Source organism: Schistocerca serialis, chromosome 6 (assembly GCF_023864345.2).
Source record: "Schistocerca serialis cubense isolate TAMUIC-IGC-003099 chromosome 6, iqSchSeri2.2, whole genome shotgun sequence".
In the NCBI taxonomy this organism is placed as follows: Eukaryota; Metazoa; Arthropoda; class Insecta; order Orthoptera; family Acrididae; genus Schistocerca; species Schistocerca serialis.
In genome coordinates, this window is record NC_064643.1 from 439,748,422 (window position 1) to 439,775,784 (window position 27,363).

Below are 27,363 nucleotides of genomic sequence, written 5' to 3' on the forward strand. Positions count from 1 at the left end.
ATTCATACAAGTGGTTCTCTTTCCCCCAAAGGTCTCTTTAATGTTCCTGTAGGCAGTATCTCTCTTACCCCTAATGAGATAAGCCTCTACATCCTTACATTTATCCTCTAGCCATGCCTGTTTACCCATTTTGCACTTCCTGTCGATCTCATTTTTTAGACGTTTGTATTCCTTTTTGCATGCTTCATTTACTGCATTCTTATATTTTCTCCTTTCGTCAATTAAATTCAATATTTCTTCTGTTACCCAATCCATCGCCCAGGAAAGGTCATATCGGGATAGGCATGGATGTCCAAACCCGAATGAGGCGGTGCACTGTCTTGCTGAAACAAGACATCGGGGTGATACTGAAGCAGCTGAGGAACAGCATACAGTTGCAACATGTCCAGATACACTACAGATGTGATGGTAGCCTCAGCGAAGAATAATGGCCCGATAATTCGATCGTGCAATAGCGTGCACCAAACATTCACCTTTGGGGTGCCTCTGGTGCACTCCATGACCTCGCCAGACGGTTGTGAACCCCAAATGCGCACATTATGGCGATTCACTACTCCACTGACAAAAAAGGTCGCTTCGTTGGAAAAGGCAATTAGTCTGAGATAACCATCATCGTCCACAATACGTGATAGCATTTAGACCACAAAGTCATATCGACGTGTACTGTCATTGGGCAACAAGGCCTGAACGATTTGAACTTTGTATGCACAAAACAATAAACGCTTGTGTAAAATGTCATGGAGAGAGCTTTTTGGCATCTGTAATTCACGTGAGGCCCTGCGCACCGATTTCTTCGGACTTCGCAGAAAAGACTGCCTTACAGCTTCCACCCTGTCTGCTGAGGTTCTTGGTCGACCATACCTCGGAAGGTTAGCAAACGATCCTGTGTTCTTGAACTTCTCACGCCAGGCTTTAATGCTCTTGACGTCAGATGGATTCCTTCCAAATGTTGTCTGGAAGTGTCTCTTCACTGTGGTTGGTGAGCGTGTCTCATGGTACCACAGGACACACTGTGCCTTCTCCTGATTGGTTAACATGGCTTCTTGGGCACTGCACCTCATCCACTACTTACGTACTGCGAACCCAAAACAAAAAAAAAAACTTTGGTAGTTGTAAACAATTCGACACAAGTTTCATATTTGTATCTTACTTCTAGCCTGAGTTATCAATTTATGTTATCAGAGAAAGTCTTTTTGGACACCCGGTACAATCTATCTGAAACCTGTCAGTATCTCCGGGCTTCTTCCATGTATACAACATTCTTTTATGATTCTTGAACCAACTGTTAGCTATGATTAAGTTATGCTGTGTGCAAAATTCTACCAGGCGGCTTCCTCTTTCATTTCTTAGCCCTAATCCATATTCACCTACTATGTTTCCTTCTCTTCCTTTTCCTACTATCGAATTCCAGTCACCCATGACTATTAAATTTTCGTCTCCCTTCACTACGTGAAAAATTTCTTTTATCTCATCATACATTTCTTCAATTTCTTCGTCATCTGCAGAGCTAGTTGGCCTATAAACTTGTACTACTGTAGTAGGCATGGGTTTCGTGTCTACCTTGGCCGCAATAATGCGTTCACTACGCTGTTTGTAGTAGCTTACCCACACTCCTATTTTCTATTCATTATTAAACCTACTCCTGAATTACCCCTATTTGATTTTGTATTTATAACTCTGTATTCACCTGACCAAAAGTCTTGTTCCTCCTGCCACCGAACTTCGCTAATTCCCACTATATCTAAATTTAACCTATCCATTTCCCTTTTTAAATTTTCTAACCTACCTGCCCGATTAAGGGATTTGACACTCCACACTCCGATCTGTAGAATGCCAGTTTTCTTTCTCCCGATAACGACGGCCTCTTGAGTAGTCCCCGCCCGGAGATCGGAATGGGGGACTATTTTACCTCCGGAATATTTTACCCAAGAAGACGTCATCATCATTTAACCATACAGTAAAGCTGCATGCCCTCGGGAAAAATTACAGCTGTAATTTCCCCTTGCATTCAGCTGTTCGCAGTACCTGCACAGCAAGGCCGTTTTGGTTAGTGTTACAAGGCCAGATCAGTCAATCATTCAGACTGTTGCCGCTGCAACTACTGAAAAGGCTGGTGCCCTTCTTCAGGAACCACACGTTTGTCTGGGCCTCTCAACAGATACCCCTCCGTTGTGGTTGCACATATGGTATGGCCATCTGTATCGCTGAGGCAAGCAAGCCTCCCCACACGTGGCAAGATCTATGGTTCATTTGGGGGATTTTCTTATAATTACAAAAACATAAACCAATTATTAACAGACTATATATCGCGTCGTTGCTCCTTACTTATGTACACAAAAGCATCACACAAAAAATGAGTACAAGAGCCACAAATTCACAGTATTTTTTGTCACATTTTCCAGGTTTTTTAGGCATGCACCTTTTGAAACTGCATTGTCCAAGAAATGGAAACAACATTTCGTCAGTAGTGACGTTTTCACCTGGTGAATAGTAAGACTTGCAGTTAGAAACAGACAGATTCCATATTTCACTCATGCCTTATAGTTTATCGTAAAATTTTCTTTCTGCTCTGGCGGAGTAATCATCAAATCAGTGAGAAGATAGAACAAACAAAAAATGTGTCACACTCATGGTTGTGTGGAACATGTCCCCGCCAGTACCATCCGATGCAAATAATGCAACAACAACTTCATTTCATGACTTCATATGTCCTGATAAGTATAACAACCCAACAAAAGCTTTTAACTCAATTAAATCTAACTCTTTTGATGGGCACGGTTCTAGAGAATTATATTCTTAGCTAGAATTTATGTATGTCGTTTACACGTTTCAGACCATCTCCAACTAGGATTTTTACCATGGTAATAGCTAGTTGCATTGTACTTTTCATCTTCATTGTCTTCAATAAATCCATCTGAACGTGCCTCAGACTGTGGATCATGCTCACTGGTGATAAATTGATTTTCTCCAGTATCACTTTCAGCGTCTGAATCGAATAGGTGTGAATCACTGACAATTGTCTCTATTTCGGCTTCTATGGGAGCCTGTTAGCTGTTTTCTGCAAAGTCACTGTGCTGAAAAAGTAAACTATGCAGCATGATTAATAACGAATCAGTACATTTATATAAGCCAATTATCAAACTAAGTTAACTTTTTGAAAAGTTATCTTACCTAACAACAGAAAAAAAAATTTTACACATATGTGGTGGTGAGGCTCGAACGATTAAAACTTGCTGTATTTCACCTTTGAGTGTCAACAATGCACACCACTTCCTGCAATGGTTGACGAGAATATATATCCAAGATTACGAAAAACCTCAACGATATATGACGTTTAACTCGAGAAATATTACGAAACGAAAGTGTCTTGTGGCTTTACCGATCCCACCAGTACAGTTAAGCTATTTATCTACATAATCGCCATTCAAAGTGTGGCATTTATCACAGTATGGCACAAATTTTTCATCACTGTCTGTAGAAATCTGCTGCCTGTGATTGCAACCACTGGTTTATACCGGCGTTCAGTTCGGCGTCAGTATCAAAACTTTTTGTAGCCATGTCTCCACTGCTGGGAAGAAGTGGTAGTCGCTCAGCACCAAATCTGGGTATGGTGGATTATCAAACACCTCCCATCCAAAACCCTGTAGGAGCTCTCGGATACAACTGAGTGAGAGTGGACACGCTTTGTGAAAAAACAAAACGTTTGCACTAAGTTTTTCCCAACTCTTGTTTTGTATTGCCCATCTTAACTTTGTTAGTGTTTGATATTACTTTTCTGTTTCACACGGTATTGTATTTGTATTCGTCAACGATCATTTGATCGTACTGTACAGGAGACATGTCAGTTTTTAGCTTATGATGTACATAGTTACATAATTTCTGAATTAATTGTTGTGCCACATTCAAGGAAATCAGCGATAATCACTCTGTTAGGGTCCCAAATACAGTAGCCATGAGCTTTCTTGCTGACAGCACTTGCAAAATCTTCCTTGGTTTCGTGGGAGAATATGTATGTTTCTGTTACATAGACAGCCTTTTTGCCTCACAATTAACATGTCTCGTCTCCACTTACGATACGGTCTACAACTTTGTTACCATTTTTCTCGCCATCTTCAGGGAACGTCAGTGCTGCAGCCAGTCTCTGATTTTTGGGCATTCCGTTAGGATTTTGAGAACCCACCTAACAGAAAATTAATGGTGACTAAGCTTCTCTTCCACTATTTCATGCACCAAATTCCGTGAAATTTGGGTAAAGTGTTGTGACAGTTCCGAAGTCGTTAATGTCGATTTTCGCGAATTTTTTCGATGATTTTCATGACTAATTCGTCATTTAGAACGATTGGCCTATCACTGCGGTCCTCATTGAGAATGTTGGCAAAATCATTTTAAAATCAGTGCACCATTGTCTTACTCAGCCTTTACTCATTATTCCTTTTCCGTACACATAACAAAGGACGTGATAAATTTCAATTGGTTTGCAGTGTTTTTGCAAAAATAAATAAATAAATAAATAAAAACTAATCACAGAATGCACCCCACAAGTGGCGGGATTTTCTATTGAGCATAAATTTTAACACGTCGCAGAAAGCCAATTAGCAGAGACACAAACCATACACTACCACTGATGAATGCGTACTGAGTGTAGGAACTTTATGGTAACAATGTGACAGCTTGTAGCACCGCCAATCGCTGCGACAGACCAATACGTCTGTTACTTTCTGGATACCCCTCGTAGATTTGTATGTGTCAGATATTATTTCGAGACTGTTGGAGGCTGTTGTCGAAAATTCTAAACACACGTAACTTCTTCCTGTGTGCCTGGAATCGGAGTGTTAAATTACTCTTCGTGTACAAGTTTTTGCCGTGTCGGTTTCACAGCGTAATTCGCAAAACACGTCAATACGTGAAAAATGGCGTCGCTTAAGCAGCGATTGTTTTCACCATTTAAATCTTTCTGGATCCTCTGAATCTTTGCGAACGCAGGCCACAGCAGCATCTCCTGCATTATTAATGTCCTGAACTGTAATGTTCTTTGCGAGAGAGTAGCCGCTTGCTGCTGAAAATTCATTCCTACACCGATGGATGGCGCGGCAGCAGTATTTTGAAACTGTGTTGTGTGGACGCATTTGATTTGCGGTGATTTAGTCCAGGGGGTATTCTAACCTCTTTGTATTTATTACACAGACAACGCACAGATACATCGTTGCACGTGGCCTGACTAATAGCAAGCAGAATATTAATCTTCTCCTCGATCCATGTATAGTGTTATGCCCTATGTTTATACTCTATGGCTGGATCATAGTGTAGAAAATATTTCTGCTCTATGCCTAGATGCAGTTTTCCTAGCACTTAAGCCGGATTCACACACGCATTTAATGTTGACACCAAAGCTTATGGCTTGCTGTAGTGGCATCGTGAACTACCGTTCACACAGGACGTCACAAATTTTCGTAGCAACTTTCAATATGGCGTCAATTGAAATCATATGGACGTGTATGAATGTTATAGTGCAGAGCTGTGACAAGAGTTAATCAAGAAAGACGAAACCCGTATGTTGGATCCAACAATAGATTTTCCACCAGGATAAATCAAGGGAAACAAACACATCTATAAAAGAAATAACACAAAGAGACGAAAATGCTGTCTGCTTTTGCTAACTAACCAACAGCTGACGGACCAATGGCCTCACTGTTTGGTCCCTTCCCCTAAAGCAGCCAACCAACAGCTAGCATGTAAATAACATCGGGAGTCACGCCATTCTTCCAAGATTTTAGAATCTTATTATATTTGTTAATACAAGTATTTAGAATAACTGATTTTTAGTTTAACAGCTGGCACATCACACTCTGAAACTGTTTCCTGCATATAACCCACAATTTATACGATGCTTGATCTTACAAATTACGAAATGTGTACAATTTGCATGTATGGTTAAATGTATTAAGTTTCTTTATTCGCTCAAAAATCTTTTACGACTGTAAGGCACGTCACTGGTACACACACACACACACACACACACACACTGCTGCAGAAAATCAAACATAGGTTGCTGTTTTTGTAGTTGTAGAAGTTGTGGTAGTGTCCTTGCCGACCATAGAATGATAAGAACGCTGATAGTTGTGGGCATAGGAGAATATCTTTCTAACTGCTCAGACCGAAAGAGAAACTGAGAAAAAAGAGAGAGTGTTGTTTTGACAGATGCCGCTGTAGGTTGTTGTTATTTTTTCCGGCCGTAAATTGAAATGTAACAAAGAACGATTGTCGTAAAAAGAGTAATTCGGTACTTCCCAAATCCAAGATGGGCTCAATCGGTAACTTTACAATTGACGCTATTAATTTGATGTATTTCTTAATCAACATGTTTTCTTCTCTGATAATTTGGTTTATATTTTTTAGTGCCAGAAGACCATGTTTACGTTACGCCAACAAGAGCTGTCACTTCCATGGCCGACATGGAAAAATGGAAAAAATCAAAAGCATACCATGTAAGAACTATTTTAAGAAATCATATATGTATTGAAATACCAGTTTACTTTTATCCATTGGTAGCTGCCTGGATAACTGTCCAGGGATCCTTCTGTTATTTCCCACATTAAGGGATACTGTGTACATTTTCGGATTCCACATCAACCTTTATATTTTCGGATCCCACATTAACCTGTAGGACGTCAGTGTATTCGAGGGTAAGCTAGGGAACTATGTCTCGTTAAGCACATGATTTCGAACGATCCGTGTTGTTATCAGTTGTACTTACAGAAGTGTAGGAAAACTTAGGCTTCTACCATGATTATTTTCTAATGGAGTGGGTTTCGTCAATTATGCACATGTTTGACAGACCAGAACAGTTGTTCATTGTTATGATTTTAATTGAAACTACTACACAGAAGCAAGTGGTGACAATGTCGGAAAGCTTTAAAATACAGGAGTGTTGTTTTAAATGCAACATACGAAACGAGTTTGAGAGAGTTATGTAATCCTTGTCATCATTCATAATTTCATTATCAGTTCTTTTGAAGTGTGAATGCTAATTCTGTCGAGTGGATTGTTCAAGATTTGTGGTAATTTTCCCATATTTTTCAGAAGCAGCCAAGTATTTGCTACATGCTCGCAGGAAAGAGGTTACAAAAATGAATGGTTTCATTACATTGTGACTTTCCACTCCGCGCCAATGAACATAATTGGAATACTTGGTGTATTATGGCGTATTTTGTACCATTCATTTTAACAAAATGGATGGATTGCTGAACTGCACAATTTCTAGGAAAATTTTGGTGATGAGATGCAAATTACGAGTAGACTGGATGTAGAATGTTTGATGTAAATAATGTGATCAATTCAGTATGAGTGTGACATTATACATTATGTAAATGGCACTCTGCAGTATTTTTGTTCAGTGTTACAACTATGATGATGATGATGATGTTCAGATGTTTTGTTAGTAATATCATTTAGTCTGTGTGTGTGTGTGTGTGTGTGTGTGTGTGTGTGTGTGGCAAGGTGATTATCTAATTTTGTAGTTTTCAATGAGGCTGTGGGTGCTTTGGATTTATGAGACCTACGTTGGTGTGGTTGAAATGGAATTGATAAAAAATTATTGTATAGCCTACAAATTTGTTTTTATTTTTGATCTGTTGATGTATATTGTTAATTCTTTAAGAACTTGCTAAAATTATTTTTTGGTATGCTTCCACTACCCAAATAGCTACCTCAGTGGGTTGATAGCATTATTGTCAAAAATTTTTGTAGATGAATAGAAAATTCAGCAGCTGTCCGAAAATTGTACACCAAAATGTCTGTTACTGGAATTGTTGAGCAACATTTAAAAATGACATTACTACTGCTTAACATAATTTCATGACGATCTCACTTCAGCGTTGACATTGTAAATTTTCATTGTTTTCTCAACTTTATTTGCCAAGTAAGACGAGACACTGATAGGTTTCTCAAATTTAGACGGAGTGGTTCCAATTCTGGTCCAACCATACAGTTTAACATTTTCTCTTGTTTTCCTTAGCCAATTAATGTTGGGGTCAATGTAAACTCCAGTTCCACCTTTCTGCTTGGACCCGTGACATAATGGTGTTGTGGTGTGTGATGTCACTATGGCGTGATGTTTTTGAGTTGGTTGTATTTGTAGATGTTGTGCTGTTGTATTTGACGGTGTCGTCTGGTAGTGAATGTTGACATGTGAGTTTAACACACAGTACTTTGTTGATTTGAGTCTTGGTTATTACTGTGGGAATATGGTTTTGAATCTGGATAGTCAGTGTGGTAGCATTGGTTGTGGAAGTGTGTGTTTTGATTTTTCTTGTTTTCGTGTGTGTGTGTGTGTGTGTGTGTGTGTGTGTGTGTGTGTGTGTGTGTGTTTGGTGTTTTTGTTATGTCTGATTAGTTTGGTGTTTGTTTTATGGAATGATATCTAATACGTTTTTTGTGTTAGATGTGGATATGACAGAGTGATTTGTTACTGCTGCTATGAGTGACAATATGTTGTCTGTAATAATGTATCTGCAGGTTTTCAGGCTAATAGCAAAATACATTAGGTGTCACACTTTTGGGCCCAACATGAGGCTGACAAGAGTTCTGGCGTCTTGGACCAGGGATCTGTATGTGTGGCATTGTGGGCGCAAAAGTATCTGGCATTCGATAAGGCATGGTACCTGTTTCGAGAAATCTCGGTTGGCCATAATGGAGATTGTCTTGCTTACGTATAAGTTTTTGTGTGTGTGAGACTGATGTGAGTGTGAGAACTGTTTTAGATTGGTTTTCTTTTTGTTATGAAGTGTATTTGGAGTATGTGAAGTGCAAGGGGAAGTTAGGTGGGCCAGGGATTGTTGTTGAAATTGATGGGTCACAGTTTGGTGTGAGGAGGGGGCAGTCCTTAGTTTAGTTTGTGGGTATGGGGAGGGGGCTGTTATTTTGGGGGATAGTGTGCTGATTGTGTTTGTAGGGTTCTGCAGGGTCGTAGTAAGAGGAAACTAGTGGGATTGATTGGGAAATGTATAAAGGAGGGTTGTACTGTAATGTCTGATGCATTTTCGACGTATGGGTTATTGACATTTAGTAGTTAACCATAGTATTCAGTTTAAGGATTATAGTGCTGGGGCTTGTACTAATACCATAGAGTGGTTTTGGGGGGCAATTAAATCAGTTGTAGGGAGGGGTAACCTGCTATCTCATTTAGGTAAGTGTCACTGGTGGAAGAGCATCCCTGAGAATTTTTGCATTTTTCATACTTTTTTTGAGGGCCATGGGGAAGGTGTGTGTGTGTGTGTGGGATGGGGGGGGGGGGGGGGTGTTGCACACGTGCGTCTGCGATTTTGTTTGTTTGTTGGGGGGTAAGCTTGTGAGTGCTGTTTGTGGTGTTAATGGGGCATGTTATGGTTTGGGGGGGGGGGGGGGTATTTAGAGATTATATTGGAGAAGACCAGTTTGCTTACCTTCCTTATGGGCACGGGCATGCATGAGGTGGCCAGCATAGGTGGTAATGTTGGAGGCCGTTGTTGATAAGTAATTTTTGTTTTGGTTTTATTCTGTAGTAATTGTAATGTTTGTCTGTTGTATATTTACAGTATTTCGGTTGTGTTTTAATTGATCTATTGAATGTGAGGGTATTTGGGTTTTTGAATTGTTGGGGTTTTGGATTTGTGCTGTTTTGTGAGTTAGATGGGTGTTTGAAGTTTTTGGTTCTTTGGTTTGTGGTTCGCTAGTGGGTATCAACAGCTGCATTTGAGATATATACATAATGAGAAATGTCCAATTCCACTTTTCAGAATTGTAGATGTTGTTATTTTTGGTATTGAGAGCTGCGTTTGAGCTATGTAGGTCGAGGTAAATGTCAGATTCCATGTTTTTGGCGTTCTAGGCATTGGGTTTTTGGTATTGGTAGCTGCGGTTGAGCTATATATATGTCAAGGGAAGTATCCATTTCCACTTTTTGGGGTTCTAGGTGTTAGTTTTTTGGTATTGTGGGCTTCATTTTGCTGTATAGGTCGAGTGAAGTGTAAGATTCCTGTGGGTTTGTGGCTGTAGTGGTATGTCGTAAGTTGAAATTTTTATCGTATTTGTTTTTGGATGATGCAGTGTCTTTTTATTGTTAGCTGTATGGTTTATGGTTAGCTTGTCCCCACCAAAACTCTCTATTTCCCATAGTTGTCCTGTTAGTTTAATTTTATTTTGGGGTCAGACACTCTTGCATCATTTTTATTTTTGTTTGCATTTGTTGGCATGTGTATGTAGTGATGTCACTGTCACTAATTTGTGTATGCTAGAAGTAAGCATTTCCACCATATTGACGAATTAATAGGTCAAAGCAGATGAGTGGGATCCGACACTTCTGTAATGCCCTTTTGAAAAAGAACAAACTCAGTTTCTTTCCGCAGAGTTTGTGCTCAGTCTCTAGTGAACGCATTTAAGGGACGTAAATTCGTAATCTCTCTTCCTTGCTTCTTTTCCTTTGAACTTATTTATACACATTATTTAACACAGGCCAACATTGCAATAGTGATTCTGTCAGCAGGTTGGAAGCTTCTAAAGGAGTTTAATCATTTTGTTTGCCAGTGAAACAAATATCTCATTGGACAGTGGGCTGCCACTGGCCTGTTGATAATTTTCTAGTAACTCATTCCAGGAAATCTAGGCATAATGTTGCAAAATGACATGAAATGGAATGAGCATGTAAGCTCAGTTCTAGGTAAGGTAAATGGTTGACACAAGCTTGTTGGGAGAACTGTAGGAAATACACAGCTCATCGATAAAGTAAACACATACAAAATGCTTATCTGACCTATTCTCGAATACTGTTAGTGTGTTTTTGCTCCCCAGTTGGTTGGATTAAAAGAAGATATTGGTGCAATTCAGAAGGGTGCTGCCAGATTATTTACCATTAGGTTTGGTGAGCATGTGAGTAGGTCTGGTATGGAACTGCTCTGTGAACTCAGATGGGCAGCCATGGAGGAAAGAAGATATTCTGTTCACAAGACATTATTGAGAGAGCTTGGAGAACTGGCATTTATGACAGACAGCATAACAGTCCTACTGACAACAACACAGTTATAGTGTAAAGACAGTGAAGACAAGATAAGAGAAATAACGGCTTTTGTGGAAGCGTATACAGGGTGTTAAAAAGAAAGTGTTGAATACCTAGGGAGCTTTTATTACTCATGTCCAATAAACATGGGTCCCTCTGCCATCTGGTGCAAGGAGTGATACAGCCTTTGAAGTTCACCGGGTTGATCCTGCAGTGTCCACACATTTTTGATTGTTGTGGTGTAGACCGATTCCTTCAAGTGTACCCATAACCAGAAGTCTAGGGGAGTAAGGTCTGACAAATGAGCAGGTAGAGGTGTGCATGCCCCCCCCTCCCCCCCCTTTCTCTCACGATCAATCCGGTGTCCTGAAATATCTGCATTAGGTGTTAACACACATTGTGACGAAAGTGTGTTGATGAACCGTCATGCATGAACCACATTTGTATTCATTGCTGCCATGGCACAGCCTCCTGCAAGGTCGGCAATACGTTAATGAGAAACTCCAGATAATGCACCCCAGTTGACCTTCATGGTAGCACATATGGCCCTATTAATATACTGCCAAGTACACCTGTCCATACGTTAATTGAGAATCTGTGTTGATGCACTCTTTTGTGAATTGCTTGGGGATTTACATCTGCTGATACATGCTGGTTATGGAAATTCACATCTCTTGTGAACCCTGCCTCACCGTAAATAAAACCTTGGGTGTGAATAGTGGATCTGCGGCACGTTTCTGCAATAGCCATTGACAGACTCGCCATCCACCATGATGATCTTGCATCCTTAGGGCCTAAATGCGCAATAGGTGGTATGTGTACAGCAGTTGTTCATTAGGTACCCCTCCTCCCCCCCGTTAAGAAAGCGAGACATGGCTTCTGCTGATTGTCGCACACTGGTCCCAGGGGTTTCTTCCACTGAACGCAGCACTTACTCCTCTATGTCAGGCGAGCATACTGGGGCGGGGGACTTCTACTGTCAGTCTTTTCGGGTGCGAGAGTACTTGTGGCTGTCAGATGCTGGAAAAGTCTGCCAAACAGCTTTTCAGAGGGCACTCTGTGCTGTGGATATTTTTCAGGGTAGAGGAAACGGGCTTGCAGGCTAACGTCCATTTCGTAAATCATAGCAGAATATCATATCCGCCTTTGCAATTGTCGAGGCTACCATTGTAACAAGTGGTGCAAGAGAGAAAATGTACATGTATACACCATTTGTACACACAAAAAGTGCAATAACAGTAAACACATAAGTGAATTTGCATTTGGAAGAAGTTGTATAACATGCTGCTGTTCTGCAGTGTAGTCACATACTCGCTTGTACAGCAATGTACACACCTCGGAAGAAAGTGGAAATGATTCTCATCTACGTGTTATGCGTGAGTCAGTGGGAAGCAGCAGCAGAATACCACAGTTGACATCCAAATCAGTATAAGGCTATTCACAGAATGATTAAATCACCAGTGTTTGGATGTGTTGTCTGCATGATGCAGTCACCTTCTGCATTAGAGGTATGTGTGAACAAGTGTCCGGGGAAGGTGGATGTATTGTGCTGTCAAGTTTCAGTTCGTCAGTGAACTGATGCTGTAACATTTTGTTTGTATGATTAATGCACATCTGTAGCATGAATTCATTTCTTTGTATTTTTGCTATCTCCACTAATTGTGACTTTGTCCTATGGGCCAAGATTATTGAATCACCAATGTAGACTTTGTCGTTATGGGATATGACTTTTGAATCACCCTGTATATTGGAATGTTTGGTCTGCAGTAAAAACATCAGAAGGTCTCAGAAGTGAAAGGGTCAGCAGTTCTCTGCTGACTTCCATGATTGGTCTATATCCAGTGTGAAAACTGTAAGAAGAAGTTGTACAAATATTTTGTACATTGGTTTTTTTTTTTTTTTTTCCAGCCGAGAACGCCTTTTGCAATTCAATGAGTGGCTTACATGAATGACTGATAATATGAGGATTTATCAAACTAAAATCTCTGTTAATATTAAATTTTACACAAATTTTATACAAGAGTTCGTAGAGGACTAGAAAGATGCCTTGTATTGTGGCTTTTAGCTAGACACTTCATAGTGTTTTAGGTAACCAACATAAAAGTTTTATTTGTTTGTTCAAGTCTTAATGACTATTAGCAATTCTCAATCTGGCTTGACTGGTCACTGCTGAAGATTACATACACCAGATTTGTACTTGTTTTTCTTTTTCCTTATATATGATCAGATATATTTTTAATTAGGAAATAAGTGTCATCAAAATTAGGAAGGGGACTGTAATTTGTAACTGTACACTGTTGTTATAAATGTTTGAAGCAATTTCATAAATTCACTGTAGGTACATTAATTAACATATTGTCACAAAACTCATCGCTCATATGGGACAACTCAAAAATTTTTGTATTGTTGCTGCCACACTTCTGATTTCTGCCATGAGAGTGCAGCAGTGAGCAGTTAGGCAAAATGGTGACAGATGGCGAGAAAGCATATGTTGTGCTTTAAATGCCAGTCTGCCCTAACAGTGCAGTGACATTTCGGAACAAAGTTCACCAAGATCCACCAACTGCCAACTCAGATTGGCAATGGTATGAACAGTTTAAAGCTTCATGATGCCTCCACAAGGGGAAATCAACAGGTTGGCTGGCAGTGAATGAAGAAACCGTTGACTGCACATGGGACAGTTTTGCACGAAGCCCACAGAAATCAATGAACAGAGCAAGTAGAGAGCTGAACATACCACAACATATCGTTCAGAAGATTTTAAGGAAATGACATTAGCTGAAGCCCTACCATTTGCAATTGCTACAAGCCCTGACTCCCAACGACAAAATAAGATCCTTTGAATTTTCAGCACAGTTGGAACAGCTTATGTAAGAGGATTGTTCATGTGGGAAACTCAACTTCAGTGATGGAACAACGCTTTTTTTTTGAGTGCTACAATGAACAGGCACTAAGAAGAAATTTGCTGGACATAGACTCTCCTTGCTATCATGCAGCACATTTGATATTCACCAAAAGTTAATGTCTTCTGTGCAGCCTTGTGGTTTAAAGTTTATCGTCCCTTTTTCTTCAGCAAAAAGACTATTACAGGACATCTGTATTTGGCCATGCTGGAAAATCAGCTCATGCCACCCGGATGGCGCTTCATCCCTCTTTCATCATAATGTTTACGAATTCTTAAACAGGAAATTGAGAAACCTATAGAACAGTCAGGTTGATGGTCAGCAATTCATGTAATGGTCTCCACTCCCCCAATCTAACTGCATGTGATTGTGTTCTGTAGGGTTATGAGAAAGATTCATTGTTCATGCCTCCTTTACTAATAAACTTAACAAACTATGAGGTAATGTCAGCAGTGCTTTTTAAAGTATTGATAAGGACATGCTGCACTGAACGTGGAAAGAACTTCATATCGACTTCACATTAGCTGGATTGGTGGGGGGCAACATATAGAACACTTGTAATACATCAAAATATTTTTCAGTTTTTCTATGTGTGGGCAAAGCACTTTGGCAATATGTCAAATAATATAACTACAGTAAATCTGTGAAATAACTTAAATCATTTATAATAACCCTGTATATCTGGAGTATGGTGGAGTTACCAATCACCCATTGTACCACATTACCTACTGAGTATAGTCATTAATGCTTCACTGGCATAGAAAACTTCTGTAGAAGTTTTCATAAAAACTATGAGGTGGTGAGCTAAAAGCCAAAATAGCACTTCCCTCAATGAAGAGCCTCAATGCAAAATGTCATCAAAATCCAAAACCCACAATTGTTCAATTCTCCTTGTATGTTAGTTTCACATTCTTGAAATAAAAATTACGCAGTATATCTAATCACAGTATTCTGATCGTGTTCTTTTCTTTCTTTTTTGTTTCAGGAGTACCTTGGCTTTATAAAAACACTAAATGATGCTGTCAGGGGTAAAGCTCTCTCCTGTGAGAGTTCAAAGTCTGATACAATATGTGGTATATTAGATTTACTGGATACGTTGGATAAATGGATAGATGAAATTCCACCACAGGTGCAAGCTCAGAGGTTTGGCAACAAAGCATTCAGAACTTGGTTTGCAAGACTTCAAGAAGTAAGGATCTATTGCTTCTCACTTAAAATAGAAAACTGCTAATCAGAATGGAGAAAGAAATCAGTTGAAACTGTTACATGTACAAAGGCTACTGTCTAACTTTAAAAGTCATAGCTAATAAATGAGTGATTTTGTTACAATCGGTCTGGCTAATATAATTTCACATGTGAAATTCTTTCATACGCAGAATTGCTATAATGTTAGATTTCTTCTAGTCTTTTTCTTTCCTCCCATCACTAGGAGAAATTGCAGGTTCCTATCTATATTTATTTTTATAAACCCTCGACTGCATCACATCTATTTCTTTTTCAAATATTTATTTGGTTGTTTTCTTAGCTTATCATAAGGTTTGCAGGGTATTCAAAGAGTTTTAAGGCATTAAACAATTTCAGCACAATGGTTAATTTTTTTTTATATAGAGCAAGTGACCTTTTTTGGCAGGGTTTGGGTCTTTGTCAGAATCCCTGCTTTAGCATGAAAATATTTCCTTTATGCATATCTTGGTTTTGTTGATACTTGTTTTCATTACTGTACAGTTGTGCCACACAATACTTCTTACAAAGAAATTGAGTTTAAAGAAATGAAGGAAACTCGCTGACAGTAATGCTTGCAGACAGGACAGTGTTGTTCAGTGTTTCACCAGGATCTTGGAACTGGGGCAGTAATTCCTGTTCCATGTATGTGAAGGATTGTTTTTACTGAGAAGGAATGGCTAACTGCTTTTGAATACGTATGGTCTAATGGTGTTTTTGGATGTCTGTCAGTAATTTATTTGTGCAATTTTTGCTGTCTATGTATCCACCAGGCACTAGTTCCTAATTGGTGCTTGTATAGCAAAGGACAATATCAATTCGTTTGTTTTTTAGAACTCCATTTTGGCTAAAGTTAATAATAAAGGCGATACAGGCCAAGATGCGATCCGATAGAGGGTATGGGTGTGGCAAATTCCCGGTGAATGTCATCTGCATGTGTAGCGCCAACAGTAAAATTCGGAGGCGGTGGTGTTATGGTGTGGTCGTGTTCTTCATGGAGGGAACTTGCAGCCCTTGTTGATTTGCGTGGCACTATCACAGCACAGGCCAACATTGATGTTTTAAACACGTTCTTGCTTCCCACTGTTGAAGAGCAATTTGGGGTGGCGATTGCATATTTCAACAGGATCGAGGACCTGTTCATAAAGCACGGTGTGCGTAGAGTGGTTACACTACAATAACATCCCCGTAATGGACTTCATGCCAGGCCTCACCGACCGACATCAGTATTGCTCCTCAGTGCAGCACTCCACGAAGAATGGACTACCATTCCTCAAAAAACTTTCCAGCATCTGATTGAACATATGCCTGTCAGAGTGGAAGCTGTCATCAAGGCTAAGGGTTGGCCAGCACCATATTGAATTCCAGCATTACCATTGGAGGGTGCCATGAATTTGTAAGTCATTTTTCAGTCAGGTGTCCGCATATTTTTTATCACGTAATGTATATCTGTGATATGTTGCATAGACATCAACTACCACCAAGGACTTATAGAGACTTCTGTACAGGCTTTCTCAGTATTAGGATTTGTTGCTAGTGAAGTTCTTTAACTACCTCGTAAAGAGCATGAGATGCTACTAACAATTACAATGGCAGTGTAACAGTCAGTTGTGAATGAAGGTGGTGCACTTACAGTGAGACAAGAATAATACAGTGGTGCTGCTTCCTTACAACAGCTTTGACACGCCTGTAGAGCCACTGGAGTACATTCTAGAGACCTGGCAACATCTATTGTCAGATCACGGTTTTCTTCTTCACTCTGGAAAAAACCTGTAGTCTGTTAATAATTTGTTTCATTTGTTTATGGCACAGAAGGCATGATTAATTACAACAAATGAAACAGTTTCATGAATAGTTTCACCAACCACCTCATAATAATATGGTGTCCACCTCAATAGCTCAGTGACCAACACAGTGGAATGCTGTGCAAAGGCGCCCGGGTTCGATTCCTAGCTGGGTCTGATATTTTCTCTGCTCAGGATTTGGTGTTGTGTTGTCTTTATCATCATATCATCCCCATCGTCGCCAAAGTGGCATCAACTAAAAAGGCCGGTCTACCCACCGTGAGGCTCTCGCCACACGACATTTCATTTAATTTCATTTATAATAATGTGGTGTATGTTTTCTGCTCAGAATACAGTCGAACGCTTATTTTCTGATTTTCTTCCCTGCCACCAGCATTTTTAAAGATAAGTGTGCCCTTGATTTCAAAAATTTTTGTAATTATTTTGGAGTCTTTTATGCAAAATACCTTATGATTTACCTCAGTCCATAAACCCATAAAGCTTTTTGAAGAAATATGCTCCCATTTCTTGATTATGCTTCACTTAAAGCTTCTAATGAACAGATGTTAAAATTTGACATTTTTCTGTGATTTTGCCCTTTATAATTTAAGTGTGTGTGTGTGTGTGTGTGTGTGTGTGTGTGTGTGTGTGTGTGTGAGACGATATATACTCTTTTAAGATTTTAGTGAATAATAAGTGAATTACTTTTCTGTTGCTTTTAGAAAGCAGAACACCTGCTGCAGGCAGCCTTACAACCCAAGTTCCACCGGGCTATTCCTGAAATTGTGGTGTATTTAGTTGAAGGCTTTGGAAATTCAACTCGAATTGATTACGGTACAGGTCATGAAATGGCATTTCTTATGTTGCTATGTTGCTTGTTCAAGATTGGAGCCTTTGTTGAAACTGACACTGTGGCAGTTGTTACTTGTGTTTTTAATAGGTAGATTTTTTACCAATGATCTGTTTCTTTCAGTTTCCACATCCCTCTTTATGACTATATATTATAAAAATTAATGACTTGCAGGTACTTAAATTTGGTCCGCAAACTTCAGCTGACGTACAGAATGGAACCTGCAGGAAGCCATGGTGTATGGAGTTTAGATGATTATCAGTTTGTCCCTTTTATTTGGGGAAGTTCTCAGCTTATAGGTAAGCATCTGAAGAGAATTGAAGTGTATTACTTGATTTTTCTATCTTTTAGATTGTGCTTTTGGCCACAGCTCCCAATCCACCTCCAGTTTCTTTATGCTGTGATGTCCTCTTGTAGAAACTTACAGAATGAATAACAGGCATTTTGAAGTTTAAATTGTTGTGCAACACTTTAAATAAATTTCTAGTTTATGATAGAAAATTTATGCTTGAGTATTTAATCAGTTATCAGAGCTGTCTGCTGAGTGTTTTGTTACAACGTGAAGAATACAATTCTTCATTAATACACAGGCCATATCTTTTCTTCTAGTTAACAAACATCATCGTACTGGATCGTCAAGTAGGATTAAATGTTCATTGCGTTTTTCATGTTTGGATTAGATTAGATTAGATTTACTTTCATTCCAATTGATCCGTAGTGGGGAGGTCCTCCAGGATGTAGAACATGTCAGAAAAACAATAATACATGACAAATATTTACAACTAAAATAAATAAGCTGATGTACCTTTCACAGGTCCCAAGTGGAATGATAGTCATTTTATATGCAGTGTCACAATCGTTAAGAAATGAAATATGTTGTCTCTCTGGTGCTGTGCAAAAAGTGTAATTTTTTGTCAGATGAGTAATCATCCCTCACATTATTGATTTACCAATCTTTTACTAGTTTGTATAATGCATGTTCCAGTTTATCTGTCATGTGTAGTTGCTGTGCGAGAAGATGCCAGACCCCCACTTTATTAAAATGCATCTGACAGAGCACTGGATGTTAAGTGAAACTGTAAACATTTTGAAGCCCCTGAGCAGACTGTATGGCAGTAACCTTGCAAGTTGTCTGTGGACTCCCTAATTCTTTGTATAATTGTAATGGATAAACATTGACAGCAAAGCAGCGTGGTAGAGGTAACCCGTGAGTGTCCTCTGTGAAAACTTATCAGGTGCGAGAAGGGTTAGTGGTGTCGTGTGAATGCTCTGTTAGTGTCCTGATGTCTGTGGTATCTGGTGTAAACTGTCTGCGCAGCAGGTAGATCTGGACAGCTCTGACATCAGGTCCACACTCTCTGAACAGATGCTTTGGTGGCACTATTTACACTGGCTTTTTGCTGATGATGATCCTTTTTGCGATGTCAGACATGGTAAGAGCATGATTTTTCTGGTCTATTTTCCTAGTTAGTGTGACAAGATAGTTGTATGTTTCACCAGACAAGAATATCAAAAGAATAATTGGCCACCATCTCATCAGTTTTGTTTGTGTAGTATTCTGTATCTACATAGATGCAACATGCCTATTCTCACACAACCTCTTTAAGGGCACCAGAAATAACATGAACATTATATAGCCGAGGTCAGTGACTATCCCTGAATATTTAAGGGTTTGGATAAACATATATTGCATACTGGATTTTGATTCTGAATCTGTAAATTAGTTATTTGCAACAGACAAAATTATGTAAATTGATATAGGTTTTGCCATATTTGGATGCTGTACCTCACAGGGAAACAGCATTTTCTAATTGCTACCAGAAATATATATTTTTATAAATAATTTAAGGAATAAAATAACAATAAAACAAAATATTTGAGTCGTTGATTTATCAGGACATAAACAAGATTGTGAACTTTGCTAGCCTTCAGACGAATCCCTTTCAACAGCTGTAGAGTACGCATGTACATAAACATTTAGAGCTACATTGTGCCACCTGACTACATTTTTCTGCCTCTGCATACTTGCTGTTTGTCTGGATTTGACGGGTTGTGTCAGAAGGAGTGGGTAAGGACAGAAAGGAGATTGGGAATGAAAGTGTGGTTTCCGAAAGGGTGATTGACTGCTGGGAAGGTGGATTGGGGATAGGGGACTGCTGGGAAGGTGTAGGTGCTGGTGCAGGATGAATGAAGTTGCTGTCCAGGGAAGGGTATGGGTTTTGGGACAAGGGGCTAGTGTCGGTTGGGACAAAGAGTATTATGGAATCAAAGGGTGTGTTGCAAGCACAATTACCATCTATATAACTGAGAGAAGCTGAAATTAGAGGAAGCAACGATTAAAATAGAGCAATGTGCACTCAGCAATGTGTTCCACCACTGGGTGATCAACTCTGCTCTTGGCCACAGTTTGCTGGTGGCCATTCGTTTGGATTGACAGCTGGTTGGTAATCATGTTCATATAAAATGCTTTGCAGAAATTACAGTGGAGCTTGTATATGACATGGCTGCTTTCACAGATGGCCCTGCCTCTGGTTGGGTAGGATAAGCCTGTGACGTGACTGGAGTAAGATGTGCTGGGTGGCTGTATTGGACAGTTCTTGCACCTGGGTTATCCAGAGAGATATGACCCTTGGGGCAAGGGGTTGGGAGTGGATATGGTGTAAGGTTGGACTGGGATATTGTGTAGATTGGATGGGCAGTGGAATACTGCTTCGAGAGGGTGGGGGAAGCATTGTAGGAATTTTAGGTTACAGTTTTTCATGTTGAATACGTTGAGAATTTACTGTTTGTAGTGTGTCTGCTCTAGTCACAAATAATGTGTGTGTGTGTGCATGTTAGTGTGTGAGTAAGCTACTGAAAATTGACATGTCATCCACACAAATGACAGTTATTAAAATACCTGATTCTTGACATTTGCTGTAGATGCATGGAGCAGCTATCGTACTTTTGAAGTTTACATTCAGCATTGTGCTGTCTAAATTGAAGTTTCAGCATTGGGTGCCATGCTTCAGTCTATATACTCATTTGGTTTTTAGTCATTTAGTATTAATATATTCAACTGTCTTTTTAGCTTAATATATCTTGAGAAGTTTCACAACATCTCTTCATTTATGATAGTTACCTTGTAAGAAAGCTGTGTCAGGCTCAAGGTGATTGATGTCAAGATCGCTATTTACGTATTGTTTTTGCTGTTACTGAAACATGTCATGATAAGCATTAAGAAATATGTGTGATCTAGACAAGTTATTGTGTAAGTGCCAAGAATTAACCTTTTCAAAGATTTTTAATCCTGTAATATTCAAAGGAAAACTTATAGCCATTTTACAACACTGTTTACTGAATATTACTTATCTTCCATAGAGCAATAAGAGGAATTTAATTATTCAGTAGATTTGAAAATAAACTTTCAATGATGTATTTCACATTTCTGTTTCAAAGTGATCTTCATTACCCAATGAATTTACAAATTTCTTTGCGCATGTTACCAGGTTTATTCTTTATGATAGGAGTTTTGAAAAGGAAACTTGCATGTGTTAGCACAGCAATAAGTGAAGTTTGATAAATGTAAACATGCAGTTCTTGTCCTTTACTGATCTAAGTTCATGTTCTTTACTTTTTTGCAGATCATCCACAGATTGAGCCTAAATCTTTCTTAGTAAACGAAGTTGTTGAGGCCTACTGTGACGATTACTTATTTTTAGGGTGTATTAAATTTATTAATCAGGTATGTATTTGATTGATGATAGAGTAACATTTCAAAGGCGACTTATATTATGATAAATCTGTGATTTGTTTTGTAATGGGAAAATGTTTCACTCTAACTAAAATATCTGGGAGTAAACACATATACCACTGAGTGTAAGAAAATACTAATGTATAAAAAGAAATCTCTTTTTATAAGAAGTGGAAAAGAATGGCAATCTTATCTGGCAGATATGTTGCTGCTCATGTATCAGATACTAGCTGTAGAAGAGGTGGCAGTGTCACTATTCTGGTCCCAGCACATCTCTCACAAAACAAGTTACATTATGAACTACAAGTGCAGTCAATCATATAAGGAAGAGTAGTTGTAACATATCAATTGCAGTGTGCTAAGCAGGTGTAAGAAAGTGCTGAGAAGGCAAATTAGGGTGTAATAATTCTTGTCAGTGTGATTATCATTGAGTACAGGGTTGGATATAACAAGAATAGTTAATGAAATTGATCAAGTAAATTTTGAATTCCATTCCTCCCAAGTGAGAGTCCAATGCCTTAACTAGCACATAGCCTCTCTCATTGCTAAGTAGGTGTAAGTTTGGATTGGAGAAGAAAAGGTGATGGGCAGCCAAGCCACATAGCAAGAACAAAATAAGGAAGAAAAGTGGGAAGTTGAAATACGAAAATCTTCCAAGGCCTTAACTTACAAAAGTGCTTTATTTTTTATTACCTGATTCACAAACAAATATCCAGTAATATATCCTCTCATTCCCTTGACACTTTTTGCTGAGACACTAACCAGCTACAAAGAAATGCTCCCCTTAACATACAGTGCCATGAAAGTCTCAAACATGCAAATGATATTCTTTTCCAGGACATCAGTTACCATGCATCATATCTTGAAATGCAGAATGTGTGGTGTCTGGCGGTGACACCACAGAATGTACTTCTCAAAGTTCTTCCCACTCCCTTACGAAATAGTATCCCATGAGCCTGTCAATGTATGTGTTGTGTGGTCTTTTCTTTTACTGTGTGATGTGGTCTTTTCTTTTACCGTGTGTGCTTGCCGTCTCATGACTTGAACATTATATTGTTGCTAATGACTTTGCTGTATGACCAATCTAATGCCTCAATCATTTGTTGCACCAGTCTGCTTACAGGTTTGTAAATAATATACTGTGTGAAATAAATAATTTATTTTGTGGAAGTTTTCAAGAGAAAATTGTTTTGATAGAAACTGTATACTCACAACATGCTGAGTATTTTACACCATAAATACTCTGCTGATTTGTATGAAATTATACTTACATATGAAATTTAAACTCTTACTTGAAAAACAACGGAAATTAATGTACCAAATTCTGACATATCAGTTTTATGTATGTGTGTATCCAGTTTTGTATATGCAGATATTATTGTCAAATAGGTAAAAACTGGGTTGTTTGCGGAGCATTCAAACCAGTTATGGAATATCAGTGATGTTCCCTCATGGTCCAAAATAAATTCTGGTCTGATCAGGATGTACATTGCAGAAGTAAGTGTAATAACTAATAAAATACTCTTATGTAATGAAAAAAAGAATTATTGTGTTGATACAGAATCAATTTTTCATATTTTCTGCTTACTTATTATTCAAGTATTCTCTACTTGTTGGCATATTACAGGTTTTGGATGTATTTATTTTATTTTACATTATTTTATTTGTTATACCCCTTTGTGGCCATAACCATTTCTTAAGTAATGTACACTGGTAGACATACCATTCCTAATGTGGCTCTCTTTTTCTTTGACAGGTGCTGGAGAAGTTTCCTGTTGTACAACATGTTTTATTCGGTTCATTAATGTCCATTGAAGCAGCCCCCTTAAGCCATTTCTCTGAAAGAGGCGTAGGATCTGTGAGACCTAGGCCACCTGACTCATTCCGTGCCCCACCACCACCCAAAAATTAAACCCAGACAAAGCTAAATGGTATTTTATATTTTACATAAATTTATACCTCTGCATTTACAAAATTAAATTTTAGAGCTATTTCAGGATCATCATTTGTATATATGCTTCAACTGATGAAATACCAAAAAAGTAATGATTCTCATGCAGTCACTTTAAATTTGTAAAATTTCTTACCAAAATTGCGACAGTGTTAGATACTGTAAAATATGTATTTTAATAAATAACTTATTGTACACAAATCTTAGTACGTTACTTACTTTTTTTTCTGTGTTAATTTTTGAGTTTCTGTGAATGGCGTTGAGTATTACGGTTGAGATGCTGACAAGGGCAAGAATGTGGAATGTAAGTTATTCTACAGTTATTACTGCTGGTTTTCAGTGTCTTGAAAATGTTGTGAGAACCCTCCTTTCTGGAAAATAAAATCTGATCTACCAGAGTATAAATGGGACGGACATACAATGGTAAACATTTAATTGTTATCCAGCAGGCACTAAAAATTATTTTTCTTTGCTTTGTTTATTTCATTTATCATACCTTACATATAAAAGAGAAGATGAGACACTTAAAAAGCAAATCTGTTAAGTTCTATAAGTAAATCTGCTGTAACTCTGTACATAATACTTGCACATGTGCCATGGCACCAGGCAACAGCATTTGCGTGGGCTGGCTACCAAAGGCCGCCTGTGATGGATCTCATGACTTATGCACACAACACGGCATCTACTGTGCCTTCTATCGGAGCCTTGTAAGCGCAGTGCAGCAGGCACTCACCCTACTATTGTGTTTGTACTTATTGTCAGCAACTGCTTATATCGGTACATGGATAGTTTCTGTGTTTATCTCAGTGTTGTTAATTGTTGTTCACTTGCATGTGGAAGAAGAATAAACTTTGGTTCATTGTGGCTGTGTTGTTGTTTGTCTCTTACAGTATGGTACAACTGGTGACAAGTGCAGTTTTCTGCGTGTTCAGTCTATTTGGTTGTTCCTTTGCTTCTTATGCCCATGGAGATTTGCTCCAATCACTCCTTGAGCAGCAGCATGCCTTCAAAATTGCTATCACAAACTTGTTGGCCACATTGACTATGCAGGCTTCCATGCTATTGGTGTACCCACTGCCCTCTCTCCCCCTTACGGCAATGTGACTGAAGGCAGGGAGGCTTATGAGAAGCAGCTTAGGTCACACTTCCTCATTTTTGGTATCACTGATAAACATGTGTTTGTTCCTTTCTTGAATTTCTCCTCAAATCTACAAGTTGTTGTGCAATTAGCCTGCACTGCTTTTGTTCAACGAAATATGTTTGTTGTACAGTTATCACTGTAAATGCACATGTCTTTCTTGCATGTGTAAAGTTCTACCGTTGTCATTAAGAGTCCCACCTACCAGGCATGTTGGCTGAATTCCACAACTTCAGTTGCAAATGTCAGTTTGTTACCAATGCTCATGATAATCCCTTTGCTGATTCTGTGGTCCATGATACCATCATTTGGTTGGCTCCTGACAAATTGATGCACCAAAGTGCACTACAGTGCAAGGAATCATCTTTGGCTGGAGTGTTAAATATTGCTCACTCTTTCAAGGTATCTCATGCTGGTAGCTATCGAATTGAGACAAGACCTGTTCCTGGTCACTAGGTATTGGTTAGTTCTCAGGACGACAATGACATGGTAGTGGTCAAATGCGACAATGACATGGTAGTGGTCAGTGCGACAATGACATGGTAGTGGTCAGTGCGACAGTGGACAATGACGTGGCTAACAGCCGCTACAGAAATTGCTCCAATCCACGGTTGCATCTTGTCCATACTGTTCCATGGAACATGACAGGGCGGTGTGCCCTAAGTGCTGGGCGATTTGCAACAACTGTGGGAAACAGGACATGTAGTGTCTGTGTGTCATTCCCACCCCTCTCATGCGGACATACACATAGATGTTAATTGTGTGTCCCCACTACTTACAAATCATAACAAAGTGTTTGTCAAAGTGTGAGTGGTGGCCAAATGCTTGGACAACAAGTGACTTTACGGATCTCCAAACTTAAGTTGATCTGGGATCTCTGGTGTTGCATCTGGTTACTTGATGTTTGGTGAATTGCAACCACCAGCATGTTCCAGTTTTGGGTCAGTTTATGGCTCCCATTATGTATAAATCTGTGATGTATTCCTTGACATTTTTAGTAGTGGATGATGCTGTTACCATAATATTTTTTGGTCTGGATGCTTTCAGTGCTTTTAGTTTTTCCATTTTGGATACAGTGCACCTCGTGTTTGAATTCTTGTCTCTTTTCTTGAATGGGCTAATTTATGCCACTAATTTTGCAACCCACATTAGCCAGAAACCTGGATGTGGCCCTGCTTTTTCCATGCGTGCCGTGTTCCAATTGCTTTGCGCGATCAAGTGAAATCAGAATTGTACAGTTTTTGGTCACCCAACAATTACCTCAAGTGAGTGGTCTATCCCACTTGTGATTGTTAAAAACCAACTGGACAGCTCCACAAGAATATTCCTTTTCAGTGACTGCTGGCCTGCAAGCACGCGTTCACACTTTTGAAATTGAAATTATATTTTGCTCCTTGTTTGGTTATTTTCATCCTGGCCACCACCTGGTTTTGGCTATGGACATCTCTCAGTATGGACTTGGGGCTTTTCTTACACATTGTTATGAGGATGGTTCCAAATATTGATAGCATAAGCATGAAAAACACTCAGCTCTGCTCAGCAGCGCTATTCTCAAGTTGAAAAGGAAATGCTTGCTATCTTCTATGGTCTCAAAAAGTTTCATGTGATCTTGTGTGAGTTTAAGTTCCTCCTCATTACTGACCACAAGTTCTTGGTTTCATTGTTTAATCCTTCTACTTCACTGCCCGACAAACCAGCACTTTGCCTCCGGAATTGGGCTTTGTTTATGTCTCATTACAACTATGAAATTCATATTGGGCCTGTCGCGAAACATGCCAATGCCGATGCACTGTCCTGACTTGCAATGGGAATGGATTCTACTTTTGAAGAGGATGAACTCCTTTTTTTTTTTCACTTAGATGTTGAAGTGCAACGTACAGTGGAAGGGTTTCCTATTACAGGCTCCTAGGTTGCAGCTGTTGTCACTCCTGATCTGGTTTTGCGCCAAGTTGTTCATCTTGTTCAGCATAGTTGGCTGAACAGGCTTCTGGGTGGGTCTTCTGATCTTTAGGATAACTATGTTGCTCTCCATCACCACCTTGCTGTATTTAGTGATAGTGTTCTCTTGGCTATGGATGAGCTGTGGCCTAGGGTTGTGATCCCCGCTGCTCTATGGCAGGATGTGGTTCAGATCCTAAATCAGGGACACTGCTGAATCTCGGGCATAAAGTTATTGGCCCATCGGTATGTGTTTTGATGTGGTGATGGTGACATTTTACATCTTATCGCAGCCTGCTCTCAGTGCTGGCGACACTCTCTCTGTGGCCCGCACCACACGGTGTCTGTGGGAACACATCCATGTGGATTTCACGAGACTCTTCCTAAATTCTTTCTGGTTGTTGATTGTCAATGTGTTGTCTAAATTTCTGTACATTATCTGCTGTCCTTTATTGTCAGCCTTGGCTAGGTTTCAGGCTCTCTCCAAAAATTTTCTAATTGAAGGATAGCCTAATACACTTGTGACAGATAGCAGTCCACATTTTTTGTCTGAAACTCTCCACAATTTTTGTGCCCATCAAGACATTTGTGAGGTGACTGCTGCTCCTTTTCACACCCAGTGTAACAGCAAGATGGAACGTCTCGTCTGTGTGTTCAAGGTACAAATGAAGAAGTATGTTGCAGACTCCACTGTGGACAACACCTTGACACCCTTTTTGAGTTCTACAGATTTACCCCAGTGGGGGATTGGAGTCCGCCCAAGATGCTTCATGTTGCCAGCCACACACCTTCCTGCATTTTCTCATGCCACCACAC

At 39.3% G+C, this 27,363-nt stretch overlaps 1 protein-coding gene across 1 annotated transcript; it reads left to right on the top strand.

Moving 5' to 3' along the window:
* The first annotated feature begins 6,140 nt into the window (after positions 1-6,140).
* Positions 6,141-23,672, top strand: LOC126484142 (serine/threonine-protein phosphatase 2A activator). Its single transcript, XM_050107536.1, has 8 exons — positions 6,141-6,311; positions 6,397-6,485; positions 14,918-15,121; positions 17,660-17,877; positions 17,962-18,086; positions 21,411-21,511; positions 22,910-23,017; positions 23,277-23,672. Exons 1-8 carry the CDS (start codon positions 6,299-6,301, stop codon positions 23,430-23,432), a joined length of 1,014 nt encoding a protein of 337 aa, XP_049963493.1. The 5' UTR covers positions 6,141-6,298; the 3' UTR covers positions 23,433-23,672.
* Positions 23,673-27,363: the final 3,691 nt, after the last annotated feature.

Excerpts from the sequence above, each read along its gene's own strand:
- LOC126484142 (XM_050107536.1), top strand. Across the intron at positions 6,486-14,917 it reads AAAAATCAAAAGCATACCAT|GAGTACCTTGGCTTTATAAA; the intron begins GTAAGAACTATT and ends TTTTTGTTTCAG. Across the intron at positions 21,512-22,909 it reads GTATTAAATTTATTAATCAG|GTAAAAACTGGGTTGTTTGC; the intron begins GTATGTATTTGA and ends ATTGTCAAATAG.